At 34.1% G+C, this 16,950-nt stretch overlaps 1 protein-coding gene across 2 annotated transcripts in view; it reads right to left on the bottom strand.

Annotated features, from left to right (window-relative positions):
• LOC124360377 overlaps positions 1–14,414 on the bottom strand; it is a 114,476-nt gene extending 100,062 nt beyond the window's left edge. The window contains exons 1-5 of one of the 2 annotated variants that reach the window (XM_046813954.1): positions 14,286–14,414; positions 13,972–14,105; positions 7,792–7,990; positions 2,243–2,533; positions 322–475 (exon numbers count right to left, since the gene is read on the bottom strand). In XM_046813954.1, coding sequence (XP_046669910.1) covers positions 322–475; positions 2,243–2,533; positions 7,792–7,974 — 628 coding nt within the window. In that variant the 5' untranslated portion in view covers positions 7,975–7,990; positions 13,972–14,105; positions 14,286–14,414. The other variant, XM_046813955.1, reaches the window with a different exon arrangement.
• Between the last annotated feature and the right edge of the window lie 2,536 nt (positions 14,415–16,950).

The raw sequence follows: 16,950 nt of genomic DNA, 5'->3' as shown, positions 1-16,950 counted from the left end.
CCAAGAAACTCATGATGGTTACATTAAGCATCAACCCTACGTGTTACTTAAGCTGTGTTGGTTGGAAAGAGCAAAATTTTTTCACTGATGAGAGATACTGTAGGCCTAAAACAATCAACTAAGAGGCAACTCTTTTTACTAATATTGAATGGAGTTATAGTGTTTAATACTTCAGCCAAGTATCAATAAAAGCACTCACTAAAACTGGTGTTGTTGTAGAAATACAGTATTGAGAGTGATGAAAAGACAATTTTCATTGTGCATGATCACAGGGCACAAGAAAATTAATTTTTCAAACAAATTTATATTACACATACTTACTGGACATTTTAGGAAATACTCTTTCTTCTTTTACTGTCACCAGGTCTTTGGCATGAGAAAGAACGTCTTTTCCGGAATAGATTCCATTTTTTCTTAGGTCTTCTCTTGTGTAATTTTGTTGAATATGTTCTTCTACATCACTCACATAAACTCCCTGAAACAAAACTAACATTTAGCTAATATACAGACTTAGATGATAATTAATGTGTGTAGTGATGTGGGACAAGTAAATACCCATGGAAAAGGTAAATATTAATATGGTATTTACCCACTGGTTATTTAAATATCCAAAACAAGGATAGTCTTTGAGATCTATTGAATACTTTTTGTTGTTTTGATAAAGTGTTGAGCAACCAAAGGATTAAAGCATAGTCATTAGTTGTCTTTAATTAAAATTAACAAGAATATTTATTCTTCAAAATAAAAATAAATCTGACTATTTTTTGGCTTTTATAACTTTTTGTACCAATATTGTCTTTCTTAGTTCTGTAAATAAATTTTAATGGTTTTTCTAAAACTAAAAGAGATCCTTCTTGGAAAAACCTTGTTATTGTTTTAATATATGCTAATGTATCTTCCATGCATTTGAACCAATAATTTCCTAAGCACTTTTTTCACTCCGACTGAGATAGCTCCAAACTATTTTGAATGCAAAAAACGGCTGCTACCGGTGTTGAAAATCATTGATCACGCTGTTTGTTTTTTAATGCGCGAGAACTAAAAGAAGTGATTGCGTGCTGAAGCAGGGCTCTATAGTGCATGGCCCATCAACTCCTTCCTTCTCCTTGCTAAAAATTCAATTATTTGAGTAACGGTGTGGCAGGCTGCATTGTCATGATGAAGAACGATTCACCTCTTCTTTGACGTTTTCTGGATTTCTCCAATGCCTTCTGGCAAACAAATGGTTTGTACCATTAAGAATAGACTGTCTTACATTGCTTTAATGCCACTATTACCACATGACTGGTAATGCCAAAGAAACAGGCAACCACCCGCTTTTTTTACAAACAACTTTTGTTGATTTGGCTCATCTTGAAAGACCCACACAGTTGATTGCTCCTTGTATTGGGGTTATATGCGGGGGTATATCCATGACTCGTCACCTGTGGAGATATTATACACAGCCTTTAATGCACCTTTAGCAAGTTTTTAAAACATATCAATACACAAGCTACAGATTTGAAAGTTTACATCCAAATTCTGCAAAGCATATTACACAGCACGTGGTGTTGTGTACTCCTACCTTGTAATATATTCCCTAATATACAAAATTTATATAAGAAGACTGAAGGACACAATTCCCAGAGGTCTTTTAGCACGAATAAACAATAATTTTACAATTTTTTAGTTACCTTCGTTGGTCAACACGAGACCAGAGACAAAGCATGAATAAATATCACTACTATGTCCAATAGTAAACTGAACATTAAAACAGATTTAGGGTGCTTGAACTGTATTTCAGACTAATAATTACAAATTGAAATAAGTCAAACATATTGTTTTAAAAGAATTTAGTTTAATTTAACCTTCACTGCAACATGATTCATGTACCAACTTTAGGACAGCCAGAGTAGTCGTTAAGTGCGTCTACCACAATCATTGTATTAAACTATGGTACATCTCTAGCTCCAGAATATGTTGTTAACACCTTCACTGTGACACGATTCATGTACCGACTTTAGAACAGCCAGAGTAGTCATTAAATGCATCCACCACAATCATTGTATTAAACTATGGTACATCTCTAGCTACAGAATACGTTGTTAACACCTTCACTGTGACACGATTCATGTATCGAGTTTAGAACAGCAAAAGAAGTAGTTAGGTGCAGTACCATGTTAACACTGCACTCATTGTGTTAACATTGTATATAAAATCTCAAAATTAAAATTAAATGCTTGATACTGATTTTGAAACTTACAGCTTTTGAACCTGCCACTTTCTTGACAAGCTCCCAAAGAACATTTTTCATAAAATCAGGATCAAAAGTTGATGGTACCTTTTTAGGTAATGATTTAGGTAGCGCTGGAGCTATTCCACAAGGAGGTCTTCTTCTAGGTCTTCCATTGTATCCACCACGTCTGCTATAAAATGTCGAACTACTCTTTTTCGGTGCTGTAATTCGTTGCTTTGAAACCAGTTTGTCAATGTGACTGGATGCTTTCGTTGCAACTGGAAGCACATCTGGATTTTCAGAATTAAATGGTACCAACTGAAAACACAAATTGAAAATTACTCCATGTTATACAAATAACATCCTATTGAAAGTTACATTACTACTATCATGTAAGTACAAAGTATTTAATTGTTAAAATTAAGTATTGGTTGCTTTATTAAAATGAAAATTTAATTCAATATTAGTTACTTAATTTTTATGATTCAAGAGCAATTATTAAGCAATAACTTAAGAAGTATATCACATTAATTAACACTTGATGGGTTAACACTAAGATGGTAATCCAGAAAGTAACTATCGTGAATGCATAACATGGGAAGTAGTGGAGGTAGCTCCGCCATGTTGGCATTGATGTGTACAGTGGTTCAGTATGCTACTAGCTTTGCAAGGCGAAGCATCGTAAGTTAGTGCGTTGTCCAGTTATAACCTCAAAATATGAGTTCCATAACAAAAATGCTACCAAGTGTGAAGTGCGTGGTGTTATAAAATTTCATTGGGCGAAAAATCATTCAGCAGCTGAGAATTATCGTGAATTGTGTACAGTTTATTGCTCAAATATTATGATGAAAGTGTAATCTGTAAATAGTTGCGATCTTAAGCAAATGGAAGAACAGGATGAAAAAAGGAGAGGAAGGTCTTCTTTTGTTAGTGACGACCTACTGAACAAATGAATGAAAGAGTTTGTGAGAACCATTACTTCACAATTTCGGAACTTTCCTGAAATTTCTGTCTTTTACACAAGACAGTGACAAACACTAGGTTACCACAAGTTTTGTGCTCATTGCAAAACTGCTTACTGCCGACAACAAACAAATATAAACGAGTTTTGCCGTAAACCTTTTTGGACAGGATTATTACTAGTAATGAGAATTTGTTACCTAAATAAATTCTCAGACAAAACAGCAGTCAATGCAATGGGGACATACCCCTCTACCAAATAAGCCAGAAAGTCGGTCAAACTTTGTCAGCATGAAAATTCATGGCTACAGCCTTCTGGGATGCTAGGTGTATATTACTCATTGATTTTATGGAAAGCAGTAAGACCATCCCTTCTGAAGCCTATCGTGACATTTCGAAAAGACCAAGAAGAGTGAACCAAAACAAGCGTCATGGCCTTCTGACACCATGATTTTACATTTGTGCATGATAATGGTCGCTCTCACACAGCTCAAATAACTAACTTTTAGACAAGTTCAAATGGAACATTTATGATCTTCCCCAAACAGCCAGACTTGGCTCCTAGTGACTTTCACTTGCTCCTGAATATGAAGCGCTGGCTTGCATCTCAGTGATTCACCAGTAACTAAGAGCTTCAAAATGTTGTGAAAGGTTGGTTACATTCACAGGCAACACATTTTTATGCAAATGGTATTTCGAAAACTGTTCAAAGATATTAGAAGTGCTTGAATCTGGAGTGAGCTCAGATTTACGCATTCAATCTGACAGATTTAGCGACCATTGTATCTTGGGAAGAGGAAGGATTATGTGTTGAAATATCAGGGGAATAGAATACTGATCTTGACAGGCAAAGTATAGAGATATTCAGATTGACCACTATGTCAACACATAGAAATCAAACAAGCACACAAGTGGCACGGCCGAGAAGAGGCTCTCTCTCTCTCTCTCTCTCTCTCTCTCTCTTGTGAACTTAATATGATTCACCCTACTATGTCAGGATTGCAATGACCTGTGTAGTAGTGGATACTACCATAGTCAGTTACTTAATTACAATATTAGACAATGCTTTGTAATGTTGCTTTGTTTACTTTAAGGAATTCTACAAAACTATATGTGATAAATACACAAATTGTTAAACTATCCAATACAAAATTAAAATTAATCACAACAGTTTGTCATTAAAGAACATACAAATGTAAAGCAAATGGAAAAAAGTTCAAATTAACCAAGATTTCCAATTTAAAAAGCTCATTTATCTATATTCAACTGTAACAGCACTTTTTAATTTACTCCAATCCTATTCAAGGCATGGATGGATGATTTAACTACAGTATTACCAATTATTAGGAATTGTGGCTGAAGGGCCAGGTCACCTTGCATGCACGTACCCACACTATCACAAATGTAAAGGGTTGGGAACAGCCAGGCACCTGCTGTTTTCTTTCCCTGGTTATTCAGTAACATCTAGACTCATGACCAAGCAATACTCTGTGACAATTCAGTGTATTATATGTTGTTTGGTATAATTTTTGTCTTATGACGTTTATAACCTATATAATATATTAATCACTTTAGGATAAAATTACAAAAATAAAATCTGGGTTTGATTGGTGAAGTGCAATAGTTAACTAATAGGGTGCAAATGCGGTCAGACCCCCTTTACCACCCAAAGAATCTGCATGTATATTAGTGTAAACCTACATGGGCCCTAGCTACAATCACTATTTGCTAATACTATAACTCTGCCAGAACTCCCGAGGTCTAGAGATTAACACATTCTACCAAACAATATTTACAGTTATAAAGCTAAAATTATTATGATTTTTATGAAAGTATGAAGATTCTTTTGAATTTACAGAGCAGCACTTAGGAAGGACATCATAGTCATAGGCTTTGTTTATGGCAATAGGCTGCCCCTTAAACGAAGAAGGACACAGACCTGGTCATCTTTGTTAGATCAGGTTGATGTCTTATCATAGAGTAACGGCTAGACTTGGTGGACAGTCGGTTTCTGTAACGCAGCTAAAGGCTGTCCTTAAAGAAGTGTCTTTTCGCCTCTTTTGTGGTGCCTTGTCATTCGTGGTTTACTGATTAAGACTCAGCAATGAAGGTTTTGAAATACAGGGTTACACAGATGACCTAGTAATTACAGTAATGAGTAGAGACCGTATTAATCAAAGATCAGACTATATAAAATAGGATCAGACCTGAATCAAGAATAAAAGGCCTCATGGCTCCGTATGTTAAAGGTTGGATTAGTTTCCTACAACTAACAAAGGAGGAAACACAACTAGGACATGGCACCCCTCAGAAACATTTGATGAAGAAGGGTTTAAGCCATAGACTGATAAATGCAGATTCTACGGAGAGGCAGGAGAATCAGTGGAACGCATATGGCTGAACTGTACTGCTGTTTGGAAAACAAGGAAAAAGTTTCTAGAGGAATTTTCTCATTGGAGAATGTGTTGTGTTTACGGAGAAAACATCATTAGTGATAGTATTGTGCATCAATCATGTCAAAAGTTTAAAGATGGCCAAATGTCAAATTCAAGGTATGTCAAAACTGAAGCCATTTGGTGATTTTTGTGGGTGTCAGTCAACATCTTTGGCACCCAGCGAGCACAAATCTTTTTGTAGCCTAAATGTTCTGTAACAATAATGTAAAGAGAAGATTTTGACACTTATAGAAATTCTAAAGTACTTGTTGTGAATCTGTGCTTTTCTAAGCACAGTCAATTTCTTTAACAAGGCCACCTGTAGTGACATACTAACATCCTTAAACTTCTTCATCGTGCACGTCAGTTAAACCATCTTTAAACTTTCTACACCATTCATGCAGACCACTATTACTAATGTTTTCTATGGAAACACGGCACATTCTGTGATAGATTTCTGCTGCATTCTGCTTGCAGGAAACATATAACACTCCTCAATTCACCTATGGTGGGAGAATCAATTAACCCTTTCCGCTCGTATGTCGGACGTCGTCCGACATTGCTATTTTGCCGTTCCGCTCGTATGTCGGACGCCATCCGACATTGCAGTGACGTCAGCTTTACTTTATTTTTAGCCGGCCTACGATGTTTCCGATTGGTGCTGCGATCGCACGGCATTCTCAGGAACTAATAAATTACAGCTGAACTACGATTGGTCGGCTGCTGATTTATTTTGCTTTGTCATTGTAGTCACGTTTCCTAACCAATTTTCAGACGCGTTCGCATTAGTGACTCGATATGTCGTTACCAAGTACCTCTTTTCTTTCTGATTCAGAAGTTATTGCTGAATTACTTAATTAAGGCAAGGATAATCAAATAAACATACAAAAGCCAACAGTTATCTGTCAGTATAACAAATATATGGGTGGCTTGGACCAAGCAGACCACTATATTGCTTCCTACAAATTTCCCCGTAAATCTCTGAAGTAGTGGAGAAAGCTATTTTTCTGGATGTTGGAAGTGGCAATAGTAAATAGCTTTCTCTTGTTCAACACGAATAAACAAAACCATGGAGAAAAAACAATTCAACACAGGAATTTCAGAGAAATCCTTATCACTGAACTTGTAGGCCATGTCCGTAACCCTATGAGTTTGAAGCGGGGTCGTCCTTCATCAGTAGAAAAAGAAGAAAGGCTAAACAAACAACCTCACTTTCTTGCAGCTCATCCAACAAAAAAAAACTAAAGACTGTGCTGTTTGTAGCAATAGAAAGGTGCCAGGAGGAAGAAAGGAAACACTTTACTATTGTAAAACCTGTTCAAAAAATCCTGGTCTTCATCCTGCAGAGTGTTTTGAACGATACCATACCATGCTAAAATATAAAACTTATTAGCGTAAGTATCAAATTTTATATCTCTAAAATATAAATTAGAAATAAAATAAAATTATTATACAATATAATAATGTATATACTTTATTGACTTCCAGTTTGCTAAAAATGGGTTTTTACTGAAAATATGCTAAAATAAATACGAGCTGAGGGGGCAGACTAGTGAAAAAAATCCGAGTGGAAAGGGTTAAGGCAGCCATGTCTGCAACTCAGTTACAACTAGCTACTTGAACTTGGGAGTGACATGTATTATATAGCAAGGAAGATGCGCAACCGACTACTGCACAAACTGCGGATCTGTCACGTGTCTGGCCATCATGGCACGAGGACGGGCGTTGAAATTGCCCTCATACATCATCTGTGAATGCGAAGCAGTTGCCTTGACTATATGGAAACATCTTTACAGGGCTTTTATAAAACCTACTGAGGTGAGACTTTTAGCTCCTAGGCATATCTTGAGACTTTTAAGAGCCTCAAGATGACCTCGGTTGTCTAGATATCAGAATTGTCACGATAATACATTCCACAGTAGTGGTGACAGGGGTTTGCCTAATCAACGCTATTGTAGTTTACCATACCCAGTAGAGCCTAATATATTTTGACTTTAGAATTTGCAATAAACAAATTTTAATATTTTGAATATCGGTCTAGATTTTTTCTCACTGAAAACTTTACCGGGGTTAATGCATAACGCTCCTCCAACTAGTTCTTAAATTATATTACATAAAAATTCAAGTATTAATCTGGATTAATCAATAATTATGAAAGTTTGACATTAACATTTCACTCACCTTAACTACAGATGGTATAGACCTGAGGTAATCAAGAAATGATAAAAATCCAAGCTGTCGGTAAGGAAAATGTTTTCCTTCAGTTTCTAAAAAGTCTGCTTGCAATCTATTGGCCTTTGTTACTTTTGGATTTGATATTAAAAGACCACGAAGTATAAAATTCAATTCGTCTTTAGATTCCATTCCTGCAAAAAGCGACCTGAAATTGAAAACAATAAACCATTATTCACAAACTTCCACAATATACATTAGTATACTGTGAAATGTAGATATACTAATCTAAAAGTATAGTCTAAGTTAGACAAAATGAAACCAACTTTCACACTAAACTACATATATATACTTTGGATTTCTATAGTTTATTGTTATTTATATTATACCACTTCAAAACTTTAATTAGTTTAGTTTTAAGTGTTATTTTCATTATTTGCAAATATTACTAAGTTATATCAAAATCATGTTAATTGAGCAAGCATAATTTTTATGTGCTGTGGGTTAGTCCTTGGTTGTGTAACTGTAAACATAATGAGATACTCAAGTACCCAAGACAAAAATGTCTCAAGGGATTGAATGTCAAGAACAGCACAAATTGTTCATACATTTTGTTCAAAGGACTGGTTCAGGAACTAGGTTAGAAGTAGTTCAGAAACTACGTTAGGATTAATTCACGGACAAGGTTAGGGTTTGTGTCAGAAGATTATCGTCGTGTCGAATGTTCAAGATGGTATCACATATTAAAACCAGGATGTTTGCCATGATAATATACCAAAAGATAGTAATTATTTAAATAAATTAGATGTGAGAGTTTTCTGTGCCCTGTATAAACAATACTGGGAAGCTTACTTACAAAAAGAATACATTACTTGAAATTGCAAGGTTATAGTTAGTACCAGCTTGTGAAGGTTGCCCTCTTGATTACATGAAATTATCTGTGACCAATAATTTCAAGTTAGGGGCAAAATGTAACGGCTGCTCCTTGATTGCATGAAATCATCTGCCTAATAATGTCAAGATAGGGGCAACATATAACGGATGCACCTTGATTGCATGAAATCATCTGTGACCAATAATGTCAAGTTAGGGCCAACATATAACGGATGCACCTTGATTGCATGAAATCATCTGTGACCAATAATGTCAAGTTAGGGCCAACATATAACGGATGCACCTTGATTGCATGAAATCATCTGTGATCATATAATGTCAAGTTAGAGCCAACATGTAACGGCTGCCCCTTGATTGCGTGACATCATCTGTGATCAATAATGTCAAGTTACCACCAACATGTAAAGCTGCTCCTTGATTGCATGATATCATCTGTGACCAATAATTTCAAGTTAGCGCTAAAATATAATGGATGCTCCTTGAACAAAGAGCCAAATATTGTAGGAGGTGCTTACGAATACAAACCCTACAGATGATAGGAGGTAAATTTGCTCACGTCCGTGTAATGGTAAACATTCCTTAGAGATCATACATTAGATAAAAAAAGTTTGCTGTTTTACAATGTAACATTTAAGAAAGTCATTTATATTCTCATTTCAAGAATTAAATTTGTGTACTGTTACACTATTAAATGATTTATTTGTGTACTGTTACACTATTAAATAAATATAAAAAGATTTATCTAAAAAAAACAAGTCAATCTTTTAAAATAATGACAGTAATTTTTAGCTTTAACTGTGTTCAACCAAAACACACAAAAATTGTAAACAAGTCCCAATAATTCACTCAAATCAAAAATTTCTGCAAACATTGGTTGTCTTGACATAACTATAAACCATAAAGTATAGTTAGACTTAGTGTAACTAAGTCTAAAAAACACAAACTAATTTTAAACCTTGCATATTCAAGATTTGAAATCACGAGTAGAACCACTTGATTATCTTAGCAGAGATAGATCTTAATATATTAGTTCTAACAGAACATAATATGAAGAAATTTGAATTAGAAAGATTTAACTTAAATAACTATCATATTGTTTCACATTATTCATGTACAGCTGCTATAGGAGGGGGGGGGGTATTAATTCTGGCAAAAGAGGGTTTAAAAGGCAAAAACATACATTTGCATAGATCAGCTATGTGAGAATAATCAATCTGAATGTTGTGTTTCATAATTTAAAATTGGCAACAGAGATATTTTACTGGCAGGCCTATACAGTATACAGAACACCAAATGTCAATAATAAGGAGTTTTTAAAAAGTCTTAACAATATGATTGAAACTGTACAATCAGAAAAGAATTATTTGGTTATAACGAGTGTCTTACTCCGACTGATAATAAGAAACTCCCAGAATGATACACTGGTTTTTTTTCTTTGCACAGCATATTTTTCATACATTTTTTTAAATAGGTGCTTAATGCTAAGTAATAAGTTTTGTATGTAAATTTTTTTGTTAGAAACCAGAGAAAATATTAAAATAATAAAAATATGCATTTAAGAGAGTATTGTTTTCTTTTATTTGTACATAAATTCAAAAATGTGTATTGTAGATTTATGTTTTCTAAGTTTCACTTCATGTAACTTGCACATGACTTGAAATAGTAAGATCCTGTAAATTTACAAAATATACACAGTTTTTTTAATGAACATATACATACACTTATTTACAACACAAAAAAGATTTTTGATAGACATGTAAAGTATGTACTATTTTTTTGGCAGTACACATCTATATTGGTGTTGATGAATTCTTTGGGCAAGAAGAATATCAGACAATGATGAATTTTTGTCACTGTGATTATCAATTTGTTTACAACGCAACTTACATTCCACCAGTTTATAATCATCCATACTATCTGACAACAAATCTGACAAAGAAACATCATCATGCACTTCAATTGCAGATGTCACTGTCATTATCAGATCTAATATTTTCGACATCCAATAGTTCACGTATTTCATTTGAACAACAAAGATCGCCCATTTCACAACATAACGATAAATTATAAACAATTAGCCTACATAATAACCTAGCAACAGTAGCAACAAGATCGTAGCTAGGAGCCTGAGCCACTGTAATTGCCCATAGTTATAAAAGACCCCAACCCTTTAGGATAAGCACCAAACTTATATATAATTTCCCTCTCAGATCGCCGGATGACAAGGGTGCCCCTGGCTGTTCTCTGCCTCAAGTCATTGATTTATGATTAGTCCTATCTATCTGCTTAGTGAGCCACACCTGGTGGCCCTTGCTGTTTTGCCATTCAGCTTGTCAGACCCAACTTCTCCGACATCAGATCACATTCGACCATTTAGGATGTGATCCGAGGTCAGGAAAGTACCGATCAGAAATACCCCAGGTCATAACTGTACGCTTCATGTGCCACCCCGCACTTCTGGAAGAATAAAAGCATCCCTTGATATAGTACTTAAATTCAAGGTCAGATCACGTGAGCACTCATATACATGGGTACTTTGGGATTATACCGACCACACCCAGACATGAATCGTTATATGACAATTTGCTTCTACTGATTACTAGATTAGCGTAGAACAATATTTCGTCAATATAAAACAGGAATTCTCTTATCGCAAACCCCTCCCCATCCTCAGACAGAGGGTCAAAGTCGAGCGGTCTAGTAGATAATGTGATTGCAGAGTCTCGCCACCGTTCAGCTGGTGCGTCGCTTTGTTGTACTTCCGTGTTTTACCCCTCCATTTCTCCAAACACAAACATTAAAAAAAAAAAAACAAATAAACATAAACAAACAAAAACTAAACTCTTTATTGAAAAAAAACACACAAAACTTGTTTTTATTCTTGATCACACTCCGCCACCCAAATTGCGAGTGCCTCTGGCCATCTCCGCGGGCTTCGGCAACACCTTCGGTGCTGCCCCGCGCTGATGTCAACGAAAGAAAAACATCCCTCGAGATAGTACCTATCAGTAAAATATCAAATTCTAGAGGGGCTGATCAGAAATATAAATTGAATTGTAATGGAATGGCAATTATGTACCGTGCAAAAAACTTAAATAATCATGTGATGCCGCGCGGCCTGTCGTAATCGGGATTCTCGAGAAAGATAAGATAACAGCGACAACAATACCGATCACAATACCTGGAAATGCTTGTTGATTGATGGAATGTTAGGTCTGTTACTCAACTACATTGTTTTATAACGTTCTAAGTTCATTGAAAAAAGTTTAAGCGTTGGGGGCATATAACGGAATTTGACCCCATTAACAATTGATAATCGTTGTAAGTTTGTAATTTTGTAATTAAAGAGTTGTTTTTTCGTTCTATCATGTTTGTTTCTATAAATTTACATTTTTGTGTTCTTCATACTGGTGTGGTCGGTATAATCCCAAAGTACCTATACATGGACATTTAGTATCAGTTTACTTGCAACTAAATAACATCATTTCAGTAACAACATGATGCTAATACAGAGACTGAATCAGATGGTTACCACAATAAAAGGTTACATAAACGTAATGCCACGACACGTTATTTTGTAGTAAGTTATTGACAAATAACTGTATTTCCTGTCTCTAGCGGCCATTACTCTAATACCATACATATGATTTAACTTTGTTTGAATTAATTTGGAACAATGGTATCGAACTGAATTACATTATAGACTTTTAAGATTGTATACAGTTATCTATAAATAAAAGAAATAGATACATATTTTAAATTATAGAAAATATACAACTTTATTTATAATAAGTTTGAGCAACATATAGTACTTACAAATACTTTACAGGGTAAAAATGATGGCAATTAAATAGTTTTAATCAATATTTGATTCCATTCGCGTTTGAGCACTTATACTGCAACCAAAATACTTTTAAAACAAATCAACCTATAACTTAAATACACATTACTAGGTTCGTTTAAAGGCAAATAGGCTTAACAAATAGATATAATAAATGACCAATACACAAAATTTCAACCTTGGAGTTAATAAATTTGGGAATTTAATTTAAATTTGACATCTAAACAGTCGAATGTCAAATACTGCCATTTAAATCAGAGTAAAAGTGACGTACTGCTTACGCAAGCAACGAGTGGTGACACAGAAACTAGTAGACCACTCTCCATTGCCCGGCAACCTGAGAGGACAACAACCTAAGACTATTTCGGAATAGAGCGAGAGATAAGTTTTAGCTACATTAGTGGCCCTTCTGATCGCAAAATGTTAAGCCTATATATTGATTTGCAATGGTAATTGTGAAAGTAACGGCCGAAGCGACAAAATACGAGTTTCGCGTTATTAACTTATTAGAATCATCCTACTAATCAAAACAATACAAGGTTTCACGGGATGGAAATTAAAAATAACAAAATTGTAAAACATAAAATATAGAACTACTTTTCACGCGTGGAACAATATTTCCATGTTGTACATCTGCGTCAGGCGTCACGTGACCTTTTATGACCGTGATTCAACCTCGTGATGATGTCATCAGATGCGCCGCCATCTTTGGAAATTTAAACAAAAAATAATATACTGAAATAAGCAGAATTTTGGCCCAAATTAAAGATGTTTAAATCTTAATTTCAAGCTAAAAATAATTAGTTGTTATCGGGTTGAGAAGAGTGCCTCTTGCCACCAGCGCGAGGCAACACCAAAGCTAACGAAAGAAAAACATCCCTCAAGATAGTATCTATCAGTAAAATATCAAATTCTATAGGGACTGATCAGAAATATAAATTGAAAAGTAATGGAAAGAAATGGAGAAGAAGAAACAGAACTTTAAAATATAAAAACAACTATTTATGAATGTACCCCCTAAAACCATGTTATTTGCACCCCCTAAAACCATATATACATTTATGTTCAGGAGGATGAGAAGAATACGTTAATAACGTTGAATTCGTGATTTGCCGGGTTGGCCTTTAACCTCATAGATACCTTAGCAATAATTTGGAAATAGCCTATTTGACACATACCAATAATTAAAATAGGGCTACAGTATAATAAGAGGCCACCACCATAATAGAATCATATTTATGATAATCTAAACTATAGAAACAAAAATGTTGACGAATTACATTATATAACAACTATCTATGGTGTGTAACAATAAAATGTAACAAACAAGAAAGTTTAACATTTATTTACTTGTTAGTATACTGTTCTTCAGGATTTACTTTGATTCTATTGTGGTGGTGACCTCTTATTATACTATAGCCTAAAATAGAATTGTATTTATCCATAAAACATACCTGATTGAGGTATCCAATCTTTCATAGGGATATTGGAACTTTTAAAAAGACACTTTTTATTGAGGCAAGTATCTGCATACCAAGTGTATTTGGTTATACATGTGCCCACATCAAAGAGATGCAAGTTATACTACCTAGAACGTACAATTAGTTAAAAAAAAGTATTAACAAAAGTTATTGCATTTAAACAAAACTAAATGTATGAAGAGAAATTACATATTCCACATTACTTATAATTTATTCATCAAATCTAACACAATCACAACATTCCTTATTTCCATTCTCAACATCAATAACCTAAAACATGACCTTACCTGTTGATTCAAATGAATCAAGTACAAACAAATACGTACACTCAAGGGTTACTACTAAACTAACTGAAACGGAATAGAATAGACCACTACAGAGGCATAGAGCAGAAAGACGATGTTTTCAGTTTGGCAATACTTATATATCTGTGATTTGTGACTGTGCTGACATTTTGATAACGATTGTATTAATCAACATTGTGACAGTCTTGATTAATTTTTATTTCTTCTCTAATTGTTATCTATAGGCTAATAGGCTTCGGGAAATCCCATGCCGCCTCAATGTACTATTTGTTTCTTGACGTAGGAGTCTTGTAAGGATCGAGGGTAACTTCTCGCTAAGGACCCATTAGGCTTCCTTGGATGAAGCACCTTATCCAGGTTACAGTTATGTTACCAATATGCAGAGAGTTACTTTGTTTTAAATTAATTTCTTAAATGAGCTCAAAAATTCAAGTAATTCTTTAAAATCCCTAGATCGTTTTACTAGAGAACTTTAGTTAAGTTTTGACAGTTCGTACCATATTTATTCTTAATTAAATTTAAATCTTGGCTTCTAGCATGATCATATGCAGGGCACGTAACAAAGATATGTTCCAAAGTCTCATGAGCTAAAGTACATCTCAGACATAGTGGAGTGAAGTACTGACCAATAGTATATAGGTGTTTATTTATATTGGCGTGACCAAATTTTAATCTCAGAATGTTGATTATTTCTCATCTTTTCATTTCAACGTTTTTGAACCACGTATGTTTTGGCATCGTTTCAACAACCTCTTTATACCATTGGGCTTTATTTACTCCTTTATCGTTACTTTTTTAGAAGAATAATTGTTTTTTGTACGTTTAGAAATCGTCTATGTACCTATATGTGTAATTGTTGTATTTTAGTGCCATATGATTGCCTCTTTTGCTACGATTCCTCTTATATAAACATGTTTCTGGGCTTTGATTTATACCAAGAAGCTGCATATTTTGTCTTCTACATTTATTGATGTCAGTTAGTAGCTACATTTTTACACTTCTACTTTTATCCATAAATAAAAAAGTAAAGAAACGTTAAAATAATCAGACCATTTAAATTTATTTATACTCATAATTTTAAATCTTTATTTTCATGTCTAATATAGTTTTAAAATTTGCTATTGTATACGATAATAATCCATTTTAAACATGTTTAGTAAATATGGTGGAGTTGCAAAATCTTATTTCTTCAATTTTTCAAACATATTTTAACTTCTTTAAAATATCCGATACTAGACTGAATATATGATTAATTAATTCATCAACACCATTCCCACATTTTTATAGTATATCTAGTAAATTCATCTAATGTAATCGTGGTGCAGTGGAGAAGTATCCAAATCGCAATCTGCACAATCATAAGTTTATAAAGTGTCAGTTTAAATTACTCCTCGTATTCACGATATTTTCATTAGAGCCAATTGCACTAGTAGTGCCATTAGCTTTCGTTAGTATTTGAAAAAAATATGTGAGCTTTAACAAACAATATCTTTGTTATTTATACACACGCGCGCGTGCAGTAACATCTAGCAATCCAACCGAGTCCAGCACAAGTGCGTAAAGACATTTCTCCCATCACAAATAAACGGCACACACGCGCCCACGCTGATAATAATATGGCTCTTCTATAATATTATTAGAGACAACAAAAATCGATATAAAAAATCTCTGTCTAAAGTACCATAAATAAATGTACAAAATGAAATAGAAAATCTATCTCTTTATTGTCTAAATAAATTAAACAACCTAAACCATCCAAATATTTTTTAAATAAAATCATATGTTAATTGTTTTAATAAATTGTCCCCGTTGATTCTTATTTCTACAGCCATGTATTGATGTTTCTGTTTTTATAGTGCTATTTATGATATTTTTTTCTGAAGAAGATTTAAACCAAAATATTGAACTTTTTCGTTATAATCTGATTTATTTTTTATGAATATTAATATACTATGTGTGTGTGGGGGGGGGGCGCGCTCGCAAGCCCAATTGTCTTTTGTAATGATTTCTTTAGTGGACCAAGAAAGGCGGAAACGGCTGGTTCAACATGTTCTGGATTAGCACCTGGATTGGTTTTCCGGCTAGAACTGCTCGAGAGAAAGACAAATCTCTATTAAATGAATTATTAAAACAGAGGGAAAATACCTTTGAAACAAATTTAACTCTAGCTAAAGCTGATTACTTGAAAAAAAAACTCTTCAAATACACATGAAACTAATTGGAGCATAATTAACTCTGAAGTTAGTTAAAACAATACAAACAAAATTAAAAACAGTTCCTTAAACGTCCAAACAAAAATTATAGCAAACCGGAAAATCATCTCACATGTATTTAACAACTAATTTGTAAATGTTTTAATAATGTAACTACAAATGAGTTTACGCCGGAAACAAGAATTAGTACCCTGAAAAACGAAAATTCTGTCGGCTATAATGAAATCCCAATAAGAGTGATTAAAAATGCCAAAAACAATTCAGTAAAGGTTTATGCCTTAATTCAGCCTTTGTTTCAGAAATTCTCCCAGACCAACTTAAATATAAAAAATCATACCAATTTACAAGACAAATGACACGAAAACCACATCAAATTATCGATCTGTTTCCACTCTTCCCGTAAAATCAAAACTTAATGAAAAATTGAAAATAAA

This window comes from Homalodisca vitripennis, chromosome 4 (genome assembly GCF_021130785.1).
Source record: "Homalodisca vitripennis isolate AUS2020 chromosome 4, UT_GWSS_2.1, whole genome shotgun sequence".
Taxonomy (NCBI): domain Eukaryota; kingdom Metazoa; phylum Arthropoda; class Insecta; order Hemiptera; family Cicadellidae; genus Homalodisca; species Homalodisca vitripennis.
The sequence above is the reverse complement of the archived record's forward strand: the minus strand, read 5'-3'. Positions and strand labels throughout refer to the sequence as shown.